At 57.7% G+C, this 23,507-nt stretch overlaps 1 protein-coding gene and 1 long non-coding RNA gene across 18 annotated transcripts in view; one reads left to right on the top strand and one right to left on the bottom strand.

Moving 5' to 3' along the window:
- The window catches only part of DTNB (dystrobrevin beta), a 204,876-nt gene extending 182,752 nt beyond the window's left edge, over window positions 1–22,124 (top strand). For 9 of the 16 annotated variants that reach the window (XM_054820027.1, XM_054820025.1, XM_054820023.1 and 6 more), the window contains 3 exons: window positions 5,055–5,214; window positions 12,296–12,385; window positions 12,733–13,169. In XM_054820027.1, the coding sequence (XP_054676002.1) occupies window positions 5,055–5,214; window positions 12,296–12,385; window positions 12,733–12,899 (417 nt within the window). In that variant the 3' untranslated portion in view covers window positions 12,900–13,169. Of the gene's footprint in view, window positions 1–5,054; window positions 6,787–12,295; window positions 12,386–12,732; window positions 13,170–15,436; window positions 15,491–19,803; window positions 19,840–21,717 lie in introns of those variants that run through there. The other 7 variants (XM_054820029.1, XM_054820026.1, XM_054820031.1 and 4 more) reach the window with 5 other exon arrangements.
- On the bottom strand, window positions 3,502–15,515 carry LOC129204323 (uncharacterized). Of its 2 annotated transcripts, none has more exons than XR_008576332.1 (3): window positions 15,392–15,515; window positions 6,588–6,702; window positions 3,502–4,472 (listed from the first exon to the last, which is right to left on the bottom strand). It is a non-coding gene; the product is annotated as an uncharacterized LOC129204323 (long non-coding RNA). The 2 variants fall into 2 exon arrangements; XR_008576333.1 differs by having other exon boundaries at window positions 6,588–6,705; window positions 15,392–15,472.
- Window positions 22,125–23,507: the final 1,383 nt, after the last annotated feature.

Raw genomic sequence — 23,507 nt, 5'->3', positions numbered from 1 at the left:
GCCCCGGCGATGCCGTCTGGTTCAGCCTCTGGAGCCGTCCATCCCCAGCGTACCCATTAACGGTCGCCAGCTGCCTCCGGGCCGTCCCGGTTCACCTCCGCCGGCTGCAGAGGCACAGCTACACCCGCCGCATCCTCCCACGGCTTCCTTTGCCCCGGCCGAGCCCCGGCACTGCGCCGTGGCACCCGTGGGTCGGGTGCTGGCTGCCTTTGCTGGCAGGGCTCTGCGCCGCTCCCTGCGCGGCCGCCCCAGGTGTCTTTCTTGCTTTCTCAGCAGATAAAGTGCTTTCTAGGACAGGGCTGGTTTCGTGCTGTGCAGCGTGAGCCCGGCTGTCGGTGAGGCTCGTCGTCACCGTCGGTGCCTGTGGCTTTTTCTCGTGTCCTCAAGCATCCTGCTTTGGGTCACCCTCCGGGTTCCTCGTGGCTGCAGATGCCATCGGGGTCCCACGGGCAACGCGCTGCCTGAGAGCCGTGGGCTGAGGGGTGGTACAGACAGTGTCGACAGTTAGGAAACGCCAGCTCATACGTTCTTATTTCTGCTTTCTGTATGTATCTGCATCACAGCCAGAGGTCATACACCATTTTTCCACGTGCATCATTTTTCCACAGGACTCATCATTCGGCGCAGAGGAAAAACGTGCAAACATGTAAAGACTATGCCGTATAAAGTACAAGAAGCCAGATCAATATGTAAAATAGATATTTTATTTTATCTGGAGTTAGACAAAACCAGATATTACCAGGTGCTAGAGAACCACATGCAGCCCTGAGCCTGAACAGCACCGGTCCCTCTCCCACGGGTGTTGGTTGCTGTGCCCGCTGGCGCTGGAGTATCTCTGCCCGCCGGAGGCAGCCGTAGGTTCTGCTCCAGCATGACCTGCAGAGCACGGTTGGAAAGTCTCGCCCAGCCCGCGTGCAGCAGCGAACACCCCACACGTTCCGGAGGTTGTTGCTGAGGTCGAATGGACACTTGTTGGCTTGTAGTTCCGCAAATGCATCGTTACACGTCTGCTTTGGACTCGAGCTTTCTTCCTTCCCCTCCCAAGGCTTCCGTCCGTCGCGTCCGTGATGTCGGTGCTGCTTCTGGGTTTGAGGTTCTGCGGTGATGGTCGCAACTTTTCTTGGATGCCTGGTTTCTGAGTGGGCCTGGGAAAGCTCCACCAGCGCTCGGTCTGTGTCAGGTCCTGCCACAAGCAGAAAGGACTCGTCATCCCAAAGCTCTTCAGCTTTTCGTTCAGCCCAGGCCCTCTGTCCCATTCTGGACCTGCTCAGGTGTCGTCTCCACTCATGAAAAATACGGCCAATTGATGCGGACCGTGGCCGCACAGAGATCTCCCAGGCAATCGCCCACAAGGAGATTAGATTCTTTCTTTCCTCCTAGAGACGTAAACTTGGGGGGGCTTTGTGACAGCCCCCGCCAGCCTGCAGATGCAGCGCGCGCGCAGGGGCGGCTCAGACCTGTCTTTTGGTAGATGCTGCCCAGGGAGGTTTAGTGTCGGTGGTGGCCAGGAGCTGCTTTTTCGTTCAGCTCTCCTTGCCTAGGAAGTCCACCCCAGGTGAACCCACGAGTTTTTCTTGCTTTTGCTTTTCCATTCTGTCCCCCGTCCCACGGGTGGGGAGTGCACGGGCGGCTGGGGGGGTGCTTGGCTGCTGGCTGGGGCCAGCCCACCGGTGCCGGTCCCCGTGCCGCTGCGGGAGCACCGGCAGCCTGGGGTCCGCAGCCCTGCGGCGCTGAGCAGCAGCCGCCTTCCCAGCAGGCAGTCTGGGGCGGCGCGTGTTTCTTGTGAAGGTGATTTTCAAGTCTTCACTGAACCGAGAACTTTCAGATCCTCCTTCAGCTACCGAGCGCCGTGGGGTGCATCGCCTGGGGCCGCTGAGCACGGGCCGCTGAGCGTGCACGGGGAAGGGGCGGCGGGGAGACGCAGCTCTGCCCTGTAACTGCTCCCTGTCGAGATACGTCGTCCGTGTGTGACCTCACGAGCTGTTCTCAAAATCACTACGGTTTCCAGGAACCGTGTCATCGCGCGGACGAGGGACATTCCCAGCCCCTCTGCTCCGCTGGCTGCAGTATGCAAATCGGCACGGCCCATCTGCGTGCCCAGCAGTTAAAAAAAAATTAAAAAAAAATAATGCAAGTGGTTGGGCACTTACTCTAAGAATATCAACGTAGGCAGCATGTCTCAAAGGTGTCGTCCCCCTCCCCGGGGTGAAGTCTCCTGTGCGCGGCGGTGCCCCGGTGCTGCTCTCCCGGCTGTTGCTGCCAGCCCAGCGGCGAGGGCGTCTCTGGGGCCCGGGGGCTGCCCTTGGTCCAAGGAGCGAGCACATCTGCAAAACCCGCCGTGGGCCAGATGTGGGGATGGGTGGGATGGTCGCGTTTGCCGCCCAGGGTAAAATCTGTCCCCTCGTGTGTTGTGTGTGTTTTGGGGCGAGGAGGCCGGCGGTGAGGTCTGGCTGCATTGCTTGAACTCTCGCTTTTCCAATCACAACGTCTCCAGGCGGCTTCTCGTTTGGAATCCCTCTCGCAGCTGCCCCCGTCTGTGGCCTCGGGTGGTTATAGCCGGAACACGTGCCGCGGCGCCGCGGCGCAAGGTGCAACCTGGGCACCGAGCTGCCAAACGTAAAATATCCCCCCACCCTCCTCTGCCTCCCTCCTGGGGAGAGGGGAGCTGCGGCTCAGCGGCCTCTGCTGTGTGTTAGCGCTGCCTTCCCTCCTGGCCTGCAGTCTTATTTACGCTGGTTTTTCCTCGTCTCAGCCGAGGCTGACGCAGTCTGGGAGGAGGAGAGGGAATGAGCCGGCTCTTCCGAGCCGAAGCCACGGGATGGATGGGGGGACGCTGCCGGTTTCACCGTGTCACGTCCCACGTGCCGGACTGGGAGCACTGAGCGGTGGGCATGCATCTTTTGCCACAAATTTATGCAAATTCAGTCACTCCCGCCTGTTTCTGTGCATTTTCAGGTCTTTTTTTAAGGTTTTATTTGAGGTTTCGGTGCAGGGAAGTGAAGTTGCTGGTGCGGCATGTGCGTTTTCTAATGCTTCTGCCTTCGAAAGATGCCGTGTCCCTCCTGCAGCCCTCTCCCCTGCAGACACCCCTGTCACAAGAATATTTTACTCACTTCTTTAAATCCCCCTATTATTAACACAGTTTCAAAATGACAATTTTACATATGACCAGGTTTCCATATTAATAAGAATATCAACTTCGGGCTGGCAGGGAGACAGGCACCAGCCAGGAGCTGCGGCCGTCCCCACGCGGTCCCGAGCAGCATCCCGGTCCTGGGTGCTCCGGGGGGGAGCAGCACCTTGCAGCAGGGCAGCGCTCGATGTGACCTGGCTGAAACGTGTCGGCCGCGGATGCTGCGCCCTGCGGCAGCGCGAGGACCGGCTGCGCAGGGTGCCAGCGGTGTCACTGTGCAGCATCACCGCTGCGCCGGCCGGGTTGCCCCGGTAACTGATGCACGTCAAAGGGAGCAAACGATGAACAGGCTTAAAAAAAGACGACAAAGCAAATGGCACAAACAAACCAGGTATTTGCTCGGAGGGGTTGTACGGTTTTAATGCCCTCAGTGTGCAATTATTTATAAGTAGCTTTCCTTTAATCAAGGGCAGCACAGGGACCGTGCTTACATATATATATACAGTCGCAGATCATAAACCCTTGCTGGCAAAGGGTTCTAATCACTAATAACTCTGTAATTGAGCCAGAGGGCTCAGAGGCTGTTGAAAGGCACGAGTGGCTGCAGAGAATAACCAGATTATGAACAAGGAAGTAGCCCTGTGCCCATTCAGAGCACTCGTAAATAATGGCCGATGCTCGGGGAAGGGTGACGTCTTCGCTCCCGGGCGGCGAGGATGGACGCGGGGGAGCGAGCGGCTCCCGGGGACGAGGGGCCCGGCCGGGCTGTGCAGCCCCCCTGCCCTGAGCACCCGGGCTCCCTGCAGACGTCCTCAGCCACGGCGAGGTGCATCGCGTGATGAACGCCGCCTTGCTCGCTCTGCTGCTGGCACCGCGTGCCGAGTACTGAAGTGGGATGATTTTTTTGAAAACACGGAGCCAATAAGCGCACGTCCGTAGTCTCCTCGATTGATCTGCCCCGCGCACGTTCGTCGGTGCCTCTCCTTTCCCTGCTCATCGCTCCAGTGCCTAACCTCCGTTGTGCTCCGGACGCTTTGCTGGGCAGCGTCGTCTTTGAAGCCAGCGGGAGTTTTGCCCGAGTGAATATTAAAACAGTTTTCTCTGAACCTTCAAACCACAGAGAAAAAAATATTTTTTATTTGTTTGTGATTCGCTATGAAATTCGGCAGACTTTGAGTCCATAGGCAGCACCTAAACGACCCTTGGGACCATCACTCGCCGTCCGTGGAGAGCCGTAGGGCAGCTCCGGAAGTTTTCTCTAGCAAGGCACCGGCACCCGCGATGCAGAAGCTGCTCGTGAGGATCTTGGAGCGGCACGACAGAGATGGGGCGGGTTTGGCTGGAAGAGAATGTAAAATAAATAAAAAAATGTAAAAAAATCACTATTTTAGTAATGAACACAAATATATAAAATATATAAAAACATATGAAATATGTAAAAATAAATGAGAGAAGGGGATGGACCTTCAGCAGAGCCTCGGTGGCACCGCGGAGCTGTGGGGGTCTCCTCACTGCGTCCTGCGGGAAGGACGGGCAGGTGCCAAGCGCTGACGGGAGCCCAGGGCCAGGGAGGTCGCCCCGTGCCCCCCCGGGGTTTGTCCAGGTTGACGTCTGGCCGGTGGCACGGTGAGCGTATGGTACGGAAGCCGTGGGTCAGATCCTGCGCCAGAGGCAGCGCAGCTGTGAGCACCACGTGCGGCCCAACCTTGGGTGCCCGACGCGTGATGCGCTGCGCCACCGCCGCGGGGTCCTCCCACGACATCTACCGATCATGCATCACGTATTACTCAAATTGAGAGTGTTTTGGTGAAGCGTCTTTCCTTATGCATTTTTTTTTCCAGTATTATTTTTAGACATTGACCCAAAAACAAAAAAAAAAAAGTAAAAAATTTGGAAACTGTGTCTCGTGTCTCCCGTGCAGGCGCAAGCAGTGGGCTCGGCACACTCCTCGCCCACCCACGGAGCCGGCCGCCCCATGCCCATGCCCGTCAGATCCACCTCCGCCGGCTCTACCCCAACTCACGTCCCACAGGACTCGCTCGCAGGCGTCGGGGGAGACGTGCAGGAAGCTTTCACACAAGGTGAGTGTCACACTGAGCAGAACCACACCTGGGGTTAGTCCTGCCATCTTCCCGGAAAAGAGGGGAGATTCAGACTAGATAGAAGGAAGAAATTCTTCCCTGTGAGGGTGCTGAGGCCCTGGCACAGGGTGCCCAGAGAAGCTGGGGCTGCCCCTGGCTCCCTGGCAGGGTTCAAGGCCAGGTTGGATGGGGCTTTGGGCAACCTGGGCTAGTGGAGGGTGTCCCTGCCCATGGCAGGGGTGGCACTGGGTGGGCTGGGAGGTCCCTGCCCACCTAAACCCGTTGGGGGCTCTGGGATTCGATGTACAGCAGAAGCATAACGCACCAATAATTGTGAACCCCTTTCCTGTGCTCTAGACCAAAGAGATCAGGGGCACATTTTTAACCTTTACAACTTAATGAAATGATTTCTGTGATCATGATCTTCCCTCCAAGGAAGGGATCTTCCCTCCCAGAAAGTTACGCCCGCAAGCAATGTAACAGGCAAGCATTCAGTTCAGATCTGGGCAATCACCACCCGCGTGAGGTTTAACAAGGGCAAGTGCCGGATTCTGCGCCTGGGAAGGGGCAACCCTGGCTGTACACACAGACTGGGCCATGAGACGCTGGAGAGCAGCCGTGCTGAAAGGCACTTGGGGGTCTTGGCCGACAGCAAGTTGAACGTGAGTCAAGAGTGTAGCCAGGCTGCCAGGAAGGCCAACCGTACCCTGGGGTGCATCAAGCACGGCATCGCTAGCCGGTCTAGGGAAGGGATTGTCCCACTCAACACTGCACTGGTGCAGCCTCACCTCAAGTACTGCGTGCAGGCTTGGGCACCACAGCACAAAAAGGACATAAACCTATTGGAGAGTGTCCAAAGGAGGGCACCAAAGATGGGGACACCACAAGGGAGAGTGAAGGGGCAGGCGCTGATCTCCCTGTGGTGACCAGTGACCGAACCCGAGGGAACGGAATGAAGCTGTGACGGGGAGGTTTAGGTTGGGTATCAGGAAAAGGTTCTTCACCGAGAGGGTGGTCGGGCACTGGAACAGGCTCCCCAGGGAAGTGGTCACAGCACCGAGCTTGACTGAGTTCAAGAAGCGTCTGGATAACGCTCTCAGTCATATGCTCTGATTTGGCTGGTCCTGGGTGGAGCCAGGAGTTGGACTCGATGATCCTTATGGGTCCCTTCCAACTCAGGATATTCTGTGATTCTGTGATTCTGTGATTTTAAAAACTAGTCATGTTTACAATTCTGGTGGTTGAACTGTGCTATGATTTCCAAGAGGAAAATTGGAAGGAAAAGAAAATTGGTGGAAAAAAGCAGTTTAATGACCAAAAGCAGGAAAGCAAGCAGTCCTCTTATGCAAAATATTTATCTAACAGCTACTCACCTCTCTGCTGGTAATGAGACAGAAAGGAAGCTGAAATTTTGCAGCAGAACTTGGTGAAGGCTGCTCTAACATAGCGGTTGGTGGCTGTGCACATCTGCTGAAGAGCTCAGTCGATCTGCTGGGGAGAAGAAAAAGTGCTAAACGTGAGAAATGGATGGAGGAGAGGAGAGGAGAGGAGAGGAGAGGAGAGGAGAGGAGAGGAGAGGAGAGGAGAGGAGAGGAGAGAGAAGAGAAGAGAAGAGAAGAGAAGAGAAGAGAAGAGAAGAGAAGAGAAGAGAAGAGAAGAGAAGAGAAGAGAAGAGAAGAGAAGAGAAGAGAGAAGAGGGAGGGGGAGGAGAAGGAGGAGAAGACCATAACAAAGAAGCAGCAGGACACACAGGACAATGAACTTCTTCTTGCTGCAATAGTCAGAGCTCCTTCTTTTGCACCTTTTCTACTTGTTACTCCCCTCAGCATTTGTAAAAAATATCACTTTCTGGCCTAAACCCATTGCTGCCGACCGCTCCCTAAGTAGCCATGAGAAGCACCGGACTGCCAGGTAGTTTCAGCTGTATTCCTCGCTGTCCACCTTGTCCTCCAGTTCTTCGGTAAAATCGGCACAGTTGGATCAAATGGGTAAGCCGTCCGATTGCAAATAATACAGCTTATCGCGCTTTGTAGAAAATCAGGGCAGCAGTTGACACACATATTTTTATTCCCCAACTTCTGTAGGTAGTGTGAGTTTATACTTAGCTGCTGTTGCTTTTTAAAAAAAAAAAAAGTTTTACAGTCACGCATTTCAAAGAAGTCAAACTTTTCCATGTCAAAGCCATTGTGGGCTCAAGAAGGGCTCCAAAATTTGAAGGCAACCCGAAGAAATGGAAACTTGTTCAGCTCAATGCAGACCACCGCCTCCTCCTCAAACACCGAAGAGCTTTGACTACCTGGCGACCTTGGAAGGCGGCAAGCAAAGACATGACTGTCAGGCTGATGTCAAGAAACTTGGCAAATATTTTTTACCTTCAGGGACCATCTCACTGCAGAGCAGGGGAAATGAGTTATTCCTCAGTCCTACCTCTTCAGCTCTGCTCGTGGGGAAGGAAGCCATTCCCAGTAGGAACGGGTGCCTGTATTCCTCAGGAGTGGTGTCACTCGGGGTTTATGCGCTCTTTCCTTCTCTTTTGCCCGTTTTGGTCCAGAAGTCTTCATCTTTAGTACTCCAGAAATATCCTGGGATGTAGAGCTGTGAGAAAAACAGCAGCAGGACCTGGTCTGCCCGGGTACCTTGGCAGACACAGAGCTTGTTTCTGAACATGCGCCACGTTTCTGGAGATGGACATCCACTCGTATTTCGTAGTCCTCTTATTGACAATCAAAGAAGGAAGGACAGAAAATCCACCTCTCCCTAATGCACAGGCAATGACGGGCAGCGACTCTTCCTACGGATGCTTGGTACCCGCGGGAAGTCCCAGAGCCGTAGAGCCGGGGTGCTGCAGCCTCTCTTGTGCGTTGGTCCTTCGCAGCACACGAGAGCCCTCGACTTGTTCCAGAGGTGAAGTTGCTCATTTCTTCAAACGATGACGAGTTGTATCATATGGAATCACAAAAGCGGAGGTGGTGTTTTCTCATTCTGCGTAGGGAAGATCATGAATATTAGCGTCAAATACCTTTGTCAGATGGACAGTCTCTTTTTCAAAACAAAGAAAACATCAAAATAAACTTCCCAGAACTGATGATGTATCTCGAAACCAAACAGACTTTAAATAACAATTTGCGTTCCTCGGCTGCTCGTAGGATATATCCTTCTGGAATGATCTTCCTTGCCTAAATGGGCTGCTGCCAGAAGAAGGTGAGGAAAGAGGCTGCAAAATGGGAGCGGAGGAGCAGGAAGTATCGGTGAATGCTTCTAATTGGCATTTAATGCCTGGAGTGCTGCAGCGAGGACTGCAAGCCCTCGGCCCCCAGCGTACTCGACGGAGGGAAGGGCTGTTACTTGTTCTCCAGAACTTCGGCCGGTGAACAGGCCAGGTGATGGAGGACATCCGCCTGAAAACACCGAGTATCTACAACTCATCCGTGAGCAGGATCTGCCTTTTTCCGATCCCATCGGTAGGAACAAGCTCCTCATCTCTCTAAACACTTCCAGAAACGACAGCAGAAGCAGGCATTTCCAGGGAGGCAGGATGCCAAATACCAGAGGCACAACACTCCATCTGTTGCTGTGGGTGGTCCAGTCGCCTCCTCTTCATCTCTACAACAAGTTTGATGGTACAGCCGAGAGCTCTCAACTGATTTCTTTGGCAGCTGCCTCTCCTTCCCCCCTTTGCAGATTGGCTTTCTTTTTCCGGGCTGTGGAAAGTGGAACAGCAGCGCAATGAGTCCTGCCGGTTACTGGGAAAATCTGCTCTATCTGGTTCATCGTTTTCCCCTTTCCTTTTTTAATTAGGAAAGCACAAAGAGACGAAATGATCTCCTTTCTGCTGCTAGGAGGAATGAGCGCGTGATTATAGTAGTACATTAACAGTCCTACTTGATTTTTTTTCATTTTACAGCACTGCTTTGGCATCCAAATTTGCTCTCTACCCATCTGGTTTTTTCTTTGGAGACACAGGCAAAAGCCATGACACAGCAAACCCCTCTCTGCACGGTTTACAACCATCAGAGCCGCCTTCCTCAGTCTCCTGGCTCCGGCAGAAGCTGATGTAATTAATCAAGGGCTCGTTCATGCCTTTTACCTGAATGACTGCTTCGTAAGGGGCTGGTCTTCGTCGGGACCTGTTGATATTGCCCAAAGTGAAATCTTGGTTTTTCTAGGTTTTTAACACCTGACAGCATCTCAGATAGACGTTACGATGAACCAGGTGTGGGATAAAACTATTTGGGGCTGGGCTAAGGACTGGTGCGGCAGCCGCATCCCAGCAGCTTGGTGCCGGCGGTGGTGGTGACTGCCCGGAAGCGACGAATCCATAGGCAACGCCCGCAGTGCACTTACCTTATGGTTTGGGGAGGGGGGGGTAACAAAAACACTTCAATTAGTTTTGCTGAGTTTTGCATATCCACCAGATCCTTATCAAATGTCACGGTGGGAGAGAGGAGGAAAGGGGAGCGAAGAGCTCGGTGCTGTTCCACCTCTCGCTGCCGTGACCTCGCAGCGGGCAGGAATGTCGACGTCTCGTCCTTCCTCCCAGGGCACGAGTCTTCTGCGAGCTTCCCCGTCAGCACGGGAACGTTGAGAGAGGGAAGCCTGTAAAGACCTGAATCCCAGTGATCTCGATCATATAGTCTTAAGGTTAGATAAGCTTCCTCCGGAGCTGATCTCTTGATCCTCCGCTTGGCCAGAGGGAGAACGGAGTCACACAGTATCAGAATAAAAGGCGGCGATGGCATTCTGGCTGGAATAGATACAGAGGCCACCACCTAACCGGAAAACTCGTGCTGCTGTTCATCCTCTTGAAAGAGAAGGAAACGGTCGCTCGGGGTTTCCCAGACGCAGACGAGCCCCCGCTGCCCACAGAAAGGTGAGAGCTCCTCTCGTGATGGCCACAGGGATGGCTTGCTCGGCTACCGGAACGACCTGCGCAAGAGAAAAACGGCCAACAGACTCCCTAATACGTTTCCTGGAATGATCCTTCCAGCAAGGCAATCAGCACAATTAGTGCTATTTCATATTAATCAGACAAATTCAAGGCGAGTGGAGAACACAGGAAACAGGGTAAAATTTCTGTCTTTTCACAATCTAACGTAACTGAACGCCTCCAGCCAGGGGGGCTTCGGGCGGCTTCTGCACGTAGATGTCCAGACGAGCTCGTTACCGTTATTCACCTGCCCCACAGGAGACACGGGCTGGAATTTACAACCTTCACTCCCCAGAGTAGCGCCGGGCAGGGGTGGCCGTGCTTCGCTGGCACATGCGGTGACACGACCCGGGACGTCTGGAGACCCGGATGACGTAACCTCCGTGGTGCAGGAGGAGCAGAGGAGTCCCCTACGTCACCGGTCCCGGGCTCGTCGGCCACAATCTGCATTTTTTTCCCTGGGAATTGCACGCTGTTTGTGCACGCGCAGGAACACCCAGCACCTTGCTGCTGCCTCGGGAGCGGTGCTGGTCAGCGGGGAACCTAACCCGGAGGAGAAGGATGCTGACGGAAAGCAGGTCAGCTCGGTAGCGTGCTCTGGCAGGGCTCAAACAGTGCTAAAATCCATATGGAAAATGTAGGAGCGGGCACTCTGGATGCACCCCAGCCAAGGACGGAGCAGAAACCAGCACGGCATTAGGGAGATTAAAGCAGCACGGCTGGGATGAAAGAGGCACCCGACTTCAAACGAAAGTAAACGTGTAATGTACAGTTGTCATTGCTGCAGTTCAGTACAGCTGCAAAATGTCACATCAGATGTCTCCGGCGATTCCACATGTGTTGTCTTCATGCCCTCGCTGGAGTCCTTGGCAGGACGGGATCCCAAACGCCGAGATCTTAGAGCGCTGTCAGGCGCTCGCCATCAAAGCGGGGCTCCCAGAGGCTGCGCCGGTGCGGACATCTGGTGCCTCTTGGGATCACGGGCCGCCCAAAGTCCCCTTCTGCGCGCAGTTACAGCACGGGACGGCGGAGGTGGGGGAGTGAACCCTCGCGGGGACCTGCTCCCAGCAAAGCTTCAGCTCGGGGCCGTCGGCTCCAAAACCCGAGAGACTGGCTACAGACCAGCTGCCGGGGCAGCAAACGTCGCCCCGCGCCATCAAAGCCTCCAATAAAACTGAAGCAGTGCAGCGCAGAAAGGTGCCGGAGGGAAAGGGGCTCGGCGGGGACGGGGGGGGTGCTGCAAAACCGGGCTGCGGTCGGCAGGACGCTCTGCCACAAAAACGTGGCTGGCTCCGCCGGAGGGACCGGCACGGCGAACCAGAGTAGATGGCGAAGAAGATCGTTGTCTTCCCAGCGTCAGCAAGAGGCAGCAAGCGGCAGCAAGCATCGTCCCCGAGGCGCGGCAGCTCCTCCTGCCCTCGCTCAGCTCGTGGGGGGTGGCTCTGCAGACGGCGGCCCCTCGCTGCTCCCACTCCTTCCTGCAGAGCCCGGGCGGGTGTTCGGGTTGGTGACGGGGCGCGCGGGCCCCTTGGGCAGAGGCTCAAACCGGCCGAGTGTCCGGGCTGGAAGCGCGCAGGTCGGTGTGACTGGGGGTGATGGCAGGGTGCTGTGCCCCCGGGTGCGGGGCACGCCGAGGAGGAGGAGCAGTGCTTCCTCCAGCGATGCCCGAGGGGAGCTCTGCAGGGGGCAAGAACTCATCCTGTGTTCCCCTCAAACCTCAGCCGTATCGGTTGCGTCAGAGGAGCCGGCAGCGATGACGACTCTGCACAAAGAGCATGGACGAGCCACGCCACGGCCAGCACCCAGCACCCAGCACCCAGCACCCAGCACCGACTCCCATTGTGCGGGGAGCAGCACCTGCCCTGGAGCTGCCGTACGAGCTGTCCTCGTCAAGGGGGAGAGCGGCGCGATAGCTAAGGACCCAAACAGCCGGGCAGGCAGCCGGGCGGAACTGGGCTGGTGCCGAGCAGGTCACCATCGCGCTAACCGAGGCGCTTCGATGGGGCCCTGCCCTCCGCTGCGCGTCCCAGCTCTGTCCCGAGGGGGGACCCCGCTGGCGGGGGATGCACGGCTGAGCGGCGTGGCGCGAGGAGGTCGGGCGCTGGCGGCGTGGCACGTGCGATTCCGCCGTTTGTGTCTCTGCTCTGCTCCCAGGTACGAGGAGGAACCTCCGCAACGACCTGCTGGTAGCGGCCGATTCCATCACCAACACCATGTCATCGCTGGTGAAGGAGCTTCACTCAGGTAAGCGTTCACCTGAAGAGCAGGATGGTGGGAATCAAAGGCAAAACCTAAAACACCTTCTCCCCCCCCACCTCTTTTTTCCCAGGCTCAGCCTCACTCCTCCGTTCTCCCCTCCTCTACCTCCTCCTTCCCCAGGTGTCGCAGGGCGAGCAGGGAAGGGGGAGTTGAGGTCACTCTGTTCTCTGACTCTAGCGGAGCGGCGCATCTGCGCAGCAGGAAAAGGAGAGCTTGAAGCCACAAGTGGGAGATTTGTCTTTAGGTTTACTTTTTATAAAAACTACTTAAAGCGCACGGTGAGGTTAGGTGTTCACTTTTTCAGTGATGAAATGAAAAAATAATTTTTATAGCTGATGTCGCTGAGAGCTCCAGGTACCCTCTGACCAGGCTTTCCCGTGATTTTGCCACCAATGGCCAAGGCAGCGCTCTGCGGACACAGCCCTGGCCGACCGCACCGGCGGCGGTTCCCAAAGCAGCCTCAGGTCTAGCTCCCGCGCTGCGGCACGCATCGACGTAACAGCGCCGAGCAGCTGCTCCAGAGCCCCGCGCGCCGGACCCGCACCACGCGCTGGCCTCAAGTGCCGCTTCCCAGCCCCACCGTGGGACGTCGGAGCCGGGGCAGATTTTTGAGTGATTTTCCCCAAACTCTGGCTCAGCGAGGGCGATCCTTGAGCGCAGATGAGACTCCTCTGCGGTGAATCCCCGTCAGATGCCGTAACCACAACGGTGTAGTGAGTGTGCGCGTTGCCAGTTGCAACAAAGGATTAAACAGCGATGTGGAAAAAAAGATAATTATTCCCTTTGTGCCTTGTCACTGTGCCGGTGGAGGTAAACACCCTGATGGGACCGGAGCGGCTCCGGCCACCCAGGGATGCACCCCGCGGCTCTCGAGCTTGGTCGGCGATGGAGCATGCAATCATTTTGGGTTCCAGCAGCTTGCTTGTGGGCTGCCTTCTCTTTTGAGAAAGAAGCAGGGCATTCTGCATTCAGACTGAACCTCACGGTTTCCGTTTCGCGCCTCCCCCAGCCCCTGTGCTGTATCCGGTAGTTGCATCATATAATCCCCCCATAAACTTATCAAGCTCCACGTTAAAACCAGTTGGGCTTTTTGTTCCCGCTGCCCTTGATGGAGAAGTCGCAGTTATAAACCGGGTTGATATTTTACTGCTAAGCAGTAAATTCGCCCAGCCTAAGCCCCGTGTCTTGGCTGCACAGGCAGCTGTGAGTTAATAAAGTCTTTCATGTATGACAGCAGCGTCGCTGGTGCCATTGCAGGGAAGGGCCCTCTGTTTCTGCCATAAATCACCACGCTGGAGACGCACAGCTCGCTTCCCTCCGGGCTGAAACCCGCTGAACAAACCCTCTGCCCAAAACAGATGTCTGCAGTAATTTATTTTTTTGCTTTTAATAGAAGAGCGCCGTCGCAGCGCCGTGGCCGAGCTCAGGGTCTGTCCGGGTCGGCGGGGCCCGCGGCAATCCTGCCCTCCTCTGAGAGCCCCCGGAGCTTGGCACGTGCCAGCAGCCGGGCGAGGGCTACCGACAGCCCCTTCGGGCTTGCCGGGGAGCCTGCAAAGCAGCGATGCTTCACCGGGGAGCGAAAATGGAATTAATTACCGTCTCCTACGTGAGGATACACGGATACTAAAGCAGGCTCCCTTGCGAGTATCTGAAAGCATTTTGTTTGTGTAGATTAGGAAGGGCATGAGTTATCCTCAGCTGATGAGAGTCGGTGGGTTTAACACCCGTTGTCCCGGAGGTAAGCTGTGAGAACAGACACCTCCTCCAGCCCCGGGCTCGCCCGATATAGCTGCCGGCATTGTGTTTGCAGCCTTTTGTGAGACACGGTGCGTGCACCGCCCACGCCTCCGTGCGCCTCCGTGCCTCCGCACCAGCTCGGGGAACGGATTCCCGTGGGAAGGAAGCGCCGCCGAGGGTCACCCCTGCCCGGGTGGGCGTCCAGAGACGCGCTGACCGTCCCCCTTCTCCTGCGCCTGGGGAGCACCGACGCCGGTTTTACTCCCACCGGGGTCAAACTGCGCCCGGGCGTGCCGCGCCTGCCCCGCCACGCTGCCGACCCGGAGGCGCGTTCAGGACCCGCAGCGACCGCTGAGCTCCGGGTCACATCTCTCGTTATCAAACACGCGTTTGGTTTTGTCAGTCATCTCCTCTGCGCTGACGCCGAGGACTCGTTGGCAGCCGGCGCTGAGCGGGCAGAGGTTGTGTGACTCCGGCGTCTCACGGGCCCCGCTGTCAGAGCGGCGCAGAGAGCGAGCGCTCGGAAGGTCCCCTTTGGTCAGATCAGCTCAAAACGCTTCGGGGTTTGCAAACGGTGCCGTTCCTGAGGGGGGTCTCCCCCTCCCTTTGCTCTCAGCGGGCTGCGGGGCGGGCGGAGCTGGGTGTCGCTGCTCGTAACGACCGCTGCCCGCGGGCACGGGTCTCACCGCGCGGTCGCGCGCAGCGATAGGAGCCACCTCCTGCAGAACAACGTGACCTTCTGCTCCCGCTCCCTGCTACGTAAATACGAGCCCGGCCAGAAATGCTCTTCAACTTCACCGGAGTTAAATTTAACGAACCGCCAGCTCTCGGACGTAAAACGAGCGCCGGGCGCTGGGGGCACAGCCGGTCACCAGTTACGCAGCTCTGCCCCGCCGGTTCTCACGGGACGCCGTGCGCGGGCAAACGCTGCCACGCCAGGGGGGACCCTCTGAGGCTTTCGCCTCGCCAGAAACCATTTCCGCATTTCCTCCTTAGGCTTGACCTCAGCCCAAAAGCCGGGGCCCCTTCCCGCTGCGGACACTGTGCAGTGCCCGAGGGGCTGCGGCCCTTCCCCAGCCCCTACCCGTCCGAGCAGGACGGAGTGGGGACGGTTCTGCGGCCAGCGGTGAGCAGGCACCGTGCCACCGTGGCTTCCGTCCAGCTGCCCTGGGGGCCCCGAGCACCCGTCCCCCCCCGCACCCCTGCCCAGTTCTCCTTCCTGCAGAAGCCCTCCCCAGGTACCCCCTCTCTCACCGCCTCGGCTCATGTCTGCTTTCTTTTTTTCTTTTTTTTTTGAAGCGGAGGAAGAAGATGACGAAGAAACAGAAAAAATGCAGAACGGGAAGGACCGAGGTAAGAGGACAAACTCCGTTCTCGGAGCTGTGGAGCGTTTCGGACCCGCTCCTCTGCAGGAGCTCAGTTTGCCGGCTCCGTTTGGAGCCGCCAGCGAGGGCTCTGGGTGCGGATGGCTCCGGGTGGAAGCAGCCCACGGCGCTGCCGCGGCACCTGCAGACACGGCACAGGTTTAGCTGCCCGCCCCGTCATCGCCGCGCTGCCAGGTCGCTCGCTCCATCAGCTGCCGTGGCTCGAGATGCCGTCATGGCCAGGGTTTCTTCAGCGTGCGTATTCAGCTCTCGAGAATGTTTTTCTTTCGGCAAAGGTCACGCACGGATCTCTGGGATGCGTAAGAGGAGGAGGAGTCACTTTGAGTGCCGCGAGAAATCCAGTTCGGATGAATGTCAGAAAGGACGCGCAGCGTGGGCTGGTTCCCAGCGACGCTCCTGGGCGGTGGGACCGTCATCTGCTGAGCCGCCGCCTCCTGTGACCTTGGCTGGACAAACGTTGGGAATCGCTGTGCCGGTGGTAACCCCCGTGGGCAGTGCCGTGGCCGAGCGGGGTTTCACGGGGCGCTCTCATCTCTGCGGCCCCCGGTGTGCAGGGCTGGACGCTGACCCTGCCCAGACCACGTCTGCCCGCGGTGCCAGCCGCTCCGCGCCACGTGCTAGCAGCGTTATTCCCGGGGCTGGACGTGATCGTCGCGGGTGCGGAGCGCGGCCCCGAGGCTCGCGAACGACCGTGCGGCGTACGGTTGAGTCGGAGGGGCCTGCAGGAGAGCCGCTCCTCCTGCCGCGCTGCGCGGGCGAACAAACAAGCAGCTCCCGGACCCTCCTGGGGCAGGGACCTCGCTCGGGGGCTCCCGGCTTTTGCTTTCTGCGTTCTACGCCGAAGTGTGAGAAGCGGACTTGGACAGGTTTGAATCAGCCCGAGCATTTGTCTCGCTTGAGCCAAACCTAATTTCAGCATCAACAAACTGGAACTTTTTATCCTTTTCCTGTTGTACGCACATTTTCCTTCTGGCTGAGCTGGAGGGACCGGGCTCGCGTTTCTCACCGCAAGAGCTGCTCTGCCCGAGTTTTCCTGTCCAGCGAGTTCTGCAAAGCGTTCGGGAGTGTGGAAACGCTCTGCGTCCTGATGGCGTGTCCGTCACCGTTAGACGTTGTAACTTTGCGTGATGAAGTGCATCGCTATTAGACATTACAAGTTTGTAGGAAAAAGTGCAGCGAGATTGATTTCAGCTAAAACGGGAGTTTTCAAAGCAGAACTGCATTGGCTCTAAATCACAGGACCCTCTTTGCCCTAGAACATTCCTCTTCAGTTAAATAGTTTAGATGCTTAGCAGATGACCCGTCTGCTTTTTACCAAATGTGCATTGTGTCTTGCATGGGAAATAGGGAAAGGGGGATTTTCGAGGAGCTGAAATGTGATGTATGGTAGCGGAGACGTAGTAAGACACATTCAGCTCTGTTACTCATTGCAGCAGCATCGGAGTTGGGGGGGGGACGGAGACGTGTAACCAAAAGCAGAACTTGGTCCAAAAGCCTTCGTGTGGAATGTAAATATCACCTCTGCCAGGGAGTAAGCGATTTCTTAATGTCACAGAGTTAGTGAGATAAAAATCTGGCAGAAAACCCAAGGACCGATCAATACCTAAGCTGCGGTGCTGCTGCAGAGCGCGCACGCTGCCGGGGCTGCTCCGGACCCCAGAGCAGGCGTGGTGACTGTGAGTCCGGCTCCGGGGTTTGGGCGGGCGTCAGGAAAGCGCCTGCCCTCTGCCCCGCGTGGGCACCCACGGCCGGGACGCTGCGGCACGTCCGACGGCCCCTGTACCCGCGCCGAGCTCCACCTGCCCCGACTGCGCTCTTTGCACAGGGACGCTGCGTGCATCCCTGCCTCGGCAAAGCTCTCCCTCCCCGCAGCCTCAGCCCGTTACTTCTTCCCATCCTGCATGGACAGGAATTAAAATTACTCGTAGCTCGTGTATTCCCCAGCTTCCGCAGCGGCGTAGGCAAGGGAGACACAGGGACGCTGCTGCCGTGCGTTTCCTAGGGACAGCATCGCCCTTGGGCTTCCTCACAAGTTTCTTCACAAAGTCATTTCGTATTTCTCTGCGTCCCCGTTAATCAACCTCAGAACTCGCTTCCCCGCTGGAGAGGCTGACGTTCCTGCACTTGATGCGGCAGCGGCGTGGTACGGCTTTAGCAGGATGAAATCATTCGGGAAGACTCCGAGTTGGCTGTGTCTTTTGTGGTCAGGAGTACAAATGAAGCAGCATCTCCAGAGAAGATGTCTGCATGGCTTTCCTGGCACGGAAGAGCACAGCCGGGAGCTGGCAAAGCCGCGTCCGTCCCATCGCGTCAGACGTCACCCCAGGGCGGTGCGGCCAGCCTCAGCCACTCTTTGTGTTGCCCCTTTTGAAACCTGGCGGTACGTGTCCATACGTTACACGTGTGCCAGACGTCACTGCAGGTCAGATGCCCGCTTGGGCGTCCTGCAGTCGCTGTTTGCCGTGGTCCTGCTGCCCCTCTCCAAGACGGCGTGTTCCTGTTGGTGACCGCGGTGGACCCGTGACAGCACCACCTGAAATGAGACTCTCCGTGAGCTGGTCCCTTCATGCGTTGGCCATTTGGATTTTATAACCCCCGAACCGCTAGAAAAGGGACAAAAGTGCCGCCATCTGCTCTCTCAAACTGCTGGAAGGAAGCGCGTGGTTTGCAGCCACATAAAATTTGTTAGACAAAAATATCCAATTTGAAATACACCTGCCCGTGCTGATCAGAACTGGAGTCCGTGCAGCCATCTGCTCTTGGAGGGCAGGACAGAGTCCATCCCCGGCAGGTTTGCAGGTGACACCGAACTGGGAGGAGCGGCCGATACCCCAGAGGTCGTGCTGCCATCCAGAGGGACCTCAACAGGCCGGAGGAACGGGCTGGCAGGAACCTCACGTAGTTCAGCAAGGAGAAGCACAAAGTCACAGAATCACCAAATCCCCAACGGGTTTGGGTGGGCAGGGACCCCACAGCCCACCCAGTGCCACCCCTGCCATGGGCAGGGACACCCTCCACTAGCCCAGCTTGCCCAAAGCCCCATCCAACCTGGCCTTGAACACTGCCAGGGAGCCAGGGGCAGCCCCAGCTTCTCTGGGCACCCTGTGCCAGGGCCTCAGCACCCTCACAGGGAAGGATTTCTGCCTCACATCCCATCTCCATCTCCCCTCCTGCAGCTTCAGGCCATGCCCCTTGGCCTGTCACTCCCTGCCCTTGGCACCAGCCCCTCTCCAGCTTTCCTGGAGCCCCTGCAGGGACTGGAAGGGGCTCTAAGGTCTCCCCGCAGCCTTCTCTTCTCCAGGCTGAACCAGCCCAACTCTCTCAGCCTGAGGTCTCCAGAGCAGAGGTGCTCCAGCCCTTGCCTCATCTCCGTGGCCTCCTCTGGCCTGGCCCCAACAGCTCCATGTCCTTCTTATGTCGGGGAAACAAATCCTGGGAACAACCCCAGGCACCAGGACAGGCTGGAGGTCACCAGCACGCGGCTTTGCAGGGAAGAACCTGGGGGTCCTGGTGGACACTGAGTTGACCATGAGCCAGCGACGTGCCCCTGTGCGGCGAACACGAGTGGCGTCCTGGGCTGCTTTAGGCAAAGCATTGCCAGCCGAGGGAGGGGATGATCCTGCCCCTCTGCTCAGCGCTGGTGAGCCCACCCCGGGAGTGCTGGGCCCACCCCGGGAGTGCTGGGCCCAGTGCCGGGCTCCCCAGTCCACGAGGGACACGGACAGACTGGAGAGAGTCCAGCGATAGCAACGATTAAGGCATTGAAGGGTCTGTCACACGAGGAGAGGCTGAAAGAGCTGGGATCAACGTGTGTAAACCACTGATGGAACAGAGTAGAGAAAACTGAGCCAGAGTCTTCTCAGCGGCACCCAGGGGAAAGGCGAGGGGCGATGGGCTCAGGGGGATTCTGTTTAAACGTAAGAAATACGTCTTTAGCGTGAGGCTGGTCAGACGCTGCACGGGTTGCCCAGAGTTGCGGGTACCCAAAACCCGGTGGGTCGAGGTCCCGAGCAGCCTGGGGTGCTGGCCCTGCGCTGGGGGGGTTGGACTGGGCGCTCCCAGCGACGCTGGCGTGTCTGGGATTCGGCGGGGTCGGGAGCACGTCTCTACCCGCCTGCTGTTTCACAGGACTTGCCGTTCATCCCCATGCCTGGAAAGCTGTTCGCCGTCCTCGGAGGAGATTCCCGTTAGAGCAAGAAGAGGTTGGGGCGGGTGGGTCTTTTCATTTTACGGGAAATAAAGTTACCTCCTTGCTAAACGCGCCTTTCCCCTGTGTTGCAGGTTAGAGGGACGACGGCAGGCTGCGCAGCGGTTCAGGTAAGGACGGGTATCTTTCTTCTTGCCCTCTCCAGCAGCGCTGCTCTGTGGGCACCGTTGCAATGCCGAGGACCAGGTCCCTGTCACCTCCTGCCCTTGGCCTTTATCTCCCGCGCCGCGCAAGGAAGGTTCCCCCCGCCCATCGCTCCGCAACCGTTCAAAAGGACGTTCGGTTTTTTTCTTGTTAAGACCCAATTTTGCTCCTGCTGCAGACAGTGGGAAAACATCATTAACTCCAGCGAGAGCAGCATTATCTGCTGTTTTATTCGTATAGCTTCTATACCGAGAGGCCTCAGCCAGGAAACAGGACCTTATTGTGATGGACACTCTCCAGATGTACTAAAAATACGATCTCTACCCTCAAAGAGCCTGCGCTGTAAGTTATAATAAGGCACGCCAGATGGATATCCAAACAGGTGGCTGGAGAGCATGGGGCGGTGTGAAGGCAGCGAGCCCCGGCCCCGCGCTGACAATGCCTCCGAGATCCCTATCTTCCCCATCCGAGCCGCCCGTGGGAGGCACCGGATCGGGTGTCCGCACTCCCCGTGCGCTCCCTGGGTATCCGCCGTAGCCGCGGTGCCCACCTTTCGCCCCTCCCGGGGGGAGAAGGAGCCTTCTCCTGGCAGAAGGACGCGGCGCGGACACGCGCGTAATGAGCCGGAAAGGGACGGGGGCTGGCGTGGTCGGAAACCTTCTTCTTCCTCTTTGGAGGAGGAGGAGGAGGAGGAGCTGTCCCTTTGCACGGGAGGTCGGTTACCTGTAGAAGGCGGACGGGACAAGGTCCGTTGTCTTTAACTTACCAGCCCAGACCCAGCCCGCGGTGATAGCGGGCCGGACGAATTAGTCGCGATGGATCTCAGACGCAACTTTGCATGACAAAACCAGCCCGGTTGTCCTCTAAAGGGGGTTTGCAAAGGAGAAAAAAAAAAAGGGGCTCTGCCCTTTCTGCCTCCCTGCCATTCTAGTGCCGGATAGAGATAACCCGAAAGTGGCCGGGGAGTTTTTGTGATAGTTTTTTACATTAGAAATTCAAGTCCTGCCTCATCTGGGAAGCAATCTGGTAACTCAAGAAGGAGTGAAATTATACCATTAGAGAGGAAGCCAGCAACGGAGAGCTGTTACACTGGCTCTGTGTGGCTTTTTCTTAATGTCCCTTTAGCTCTAATGGCTTTGGAGAAAAGGGTGGCTTTGACCCTGGTCACCCCGTAGCCGCTGATCTGGAGATGAGAAGCTCCGTGTTCCCCGAGAAGCCCGGCCGTGCCTCCAACAACACCAAGGGCCGGTGCTGACGAGCGCTGAATTAGAGACAGCTGAAAAAGAGCTACTTTCAGGTTTCTTTATCCTCCAGAAAGAATGTAACCAGACATGTCAGTGAACGAAAAAAATCCAAAACCAGTGGCGGTTCTTCTCCAGTTCCTTGCGTTCCCGTCGGTGGTGCTAGGACCTGTGATGGGTCCTCCTGAACCTCGGGGGGGGCAGGGGCAGGCCAAGCCGCACCGGGGGCTCCGGCCGCCCACTGACGACGGAGGGGGCTGGGATGGGCAGCAGCGTCGGGGGCTTTCTGTCACCAGACCTCGGCAATTCTGGGGAACAGCGCCCGGCACCAACCTCCCCTTGGCTTGCAGAGTCAAGCGCGTCAGCTCCGGTTCCTCTGTTCCCCTGGGGCCCGAGGTGAGGAGCTCTGGGGTCTGGGTGAGATCGCGGCGGGCGCTGCACGCCCGGTGCACGCGGAGCTTGCCGAGGCCCCGGAGACGCAGAGCCCCGGCCAGCAGGTTCAGGAGGTCCCGGCACAGGAGCTCAGCGGGGCCGTGAACAGCGGGGCCGGAGCTCCGCTCTCGGCGGGCGCTGACGGCGCGTTGTGTGTTTCCCACGGCGCAGGCACGGAGGGCTACGCTCACGGCCGAGAGGCGTCTCCCGTCCCGTGGAAGAGGCGCGTTTCCGCTGATACGTTCACCATCGTGCAACTGCGACCGATCTCCACCACCTGCTGACGACAGCGGCTTCCTCCGAACCACCCCGAGGGCTCTGCCCGTGGGCACTCGTCTCCTCGGCCATTGCATGTCCCGTTTTCCTCCATCTGTTACTAACGGTATTCAGACATTGCCCCATCAAACTCTGCAATTTATGGGAGGTTTAAAAAAAAAAAAAAAGAAAAAAGGAAAGCGAACACTCCCTGCTCCTGTTAAGCGTACGCATCTTCTTTATTTCCTCCCAAGCGGTGTCATCATCGCGTCACTAGCGGGTTATTTCTCTTGACTCCTGCCCCTCAGTATGCACGAAAGGACGGGTGCGGAGCCTCCTGGGGTCCCTCGCGCGTGGCACGAAGGGGATGCTGCCTTCAAAAAACCCAGTTCCCAAAATCCTGCGCTGCCTGTCGGTGTCTGGCTGCCGCCGCGTGCCGTGTCGCGTGTGGTCCCGGGAGCAGGCGTCACGGTGCGGGGATGCACGGCCGAAGGAGCGGCGGCGGCGGGGACGGGCCACTGGCAGTCCCGGCACCGCGTCTCTCCAGACCGTCCAGAAATTTCGGGGATTCAGGGGCGACCGCTGCTGGGCTCCGATTGGCACCTCTGCGTTCACTCGGGGGAGCCGAGTTCCGTTTTGCTTAAAACGAAGAGAAACGGCCGAGCCGCGCAGTCTGCGGCTGGCAGCTCACCGCGCCTTTTCTGCCATAGCTGCTTCAAAAACGTTGTCGTCAGTCCCAATCACTAGTGATTCCATTCCTTTTTTTTTTTTGTCCCTTGGTGCTTAGGAATGTTATTTTTAGTGGAAGGAGCTGAGTGCCCTAATGCATCTATAAATATTTATCAAGGGTGATGAATGGAAAGGAGTGATAAAACCCGAAACCAGCCCTCAGCTTTTCTTCCTGTCTGAACCGATACGTGGCCTCGGTTCTCGGCGGAAAGTGCTCGCTGGGTACCTACAGCCCTCGGGGAGAGAGAAAATAAACAGACGTGGTGGCCACAGATTTAGCTGAATATAAATATTGTGAATGAGCTGTCAAGAAGGGAAGGGAAGTGATGATAACCTGGTGCGGCGTGTTAGCTTTAGCCTGCCAAACACAGCGCGCCCGCGGGGACCGGGAAGGTTTCGTGGTCGTCTCCGTGTGCTTTCGGATGAATTTGCTGAATTGGGACCCGCGGCGCCTTTGGCCGCAGCTGCAGGCGGGTTCGAGCGCCGAGACAGGAATGTCCTGCCGATGGCCGTGCTCGGGGACCTGCTGGCGTGGTGCGGGCCGTTGCAGCTGTGCAGGCGTCGGGGTCTTCCTCCTGCTGACCGGCGGCGCGAGGGACGGGCAGTTTGCATCGTGCCGGGGGGACGTCCCGGCGCCTGGCGCGGGTGAGAGCCCGGGGGTTCCCAGCCAAGCCCCCCCCCGTCCGGCGGCAGAGCCGCGGGCATCCTCCAGTGACCGAGCGTCTGCACCGGCGGCGGTGCCGGCGCAGGGGCTGCACCGCGGGGCAGCCCGGGGCGGTGGGGGGAGCCCGTGGCAGCGCGTGGGATGGCGGGATGGAAGTCGTCGCCTCCTGAGAGGTCCCGGGTCCCAAACCGTGGGAGGGAAGGGACGGGATGAATACACGTCTCCGTCGGGGAGCATGTTACACACGAAGCCTGGATCACCGGGGAGCGTCACGTTTGCTGCTTTTCTCCTGTTATTACTCACCCTGCGACTT

Source organism: Grus americana, chromosome 3 (genome assembly GCF_028858705.1).
Source record: "Grus americana isolate bGruAme1 chromosome 3, bGruAme1.mat, whole genome shotgun sequence".
In the NCBI taxonomy this organism is placed as follows: domain Eukaryota; kingdom Metazoa; phylum Chordata; class Aves; order Gruiformes; family Gruidae; genus Grus; species Grus americana.
The sequence above is the reverse complement of the archived record's forward strand: the minus strand, read 5'-3'. Positions and strand labels throughout refer to the sequence as shown.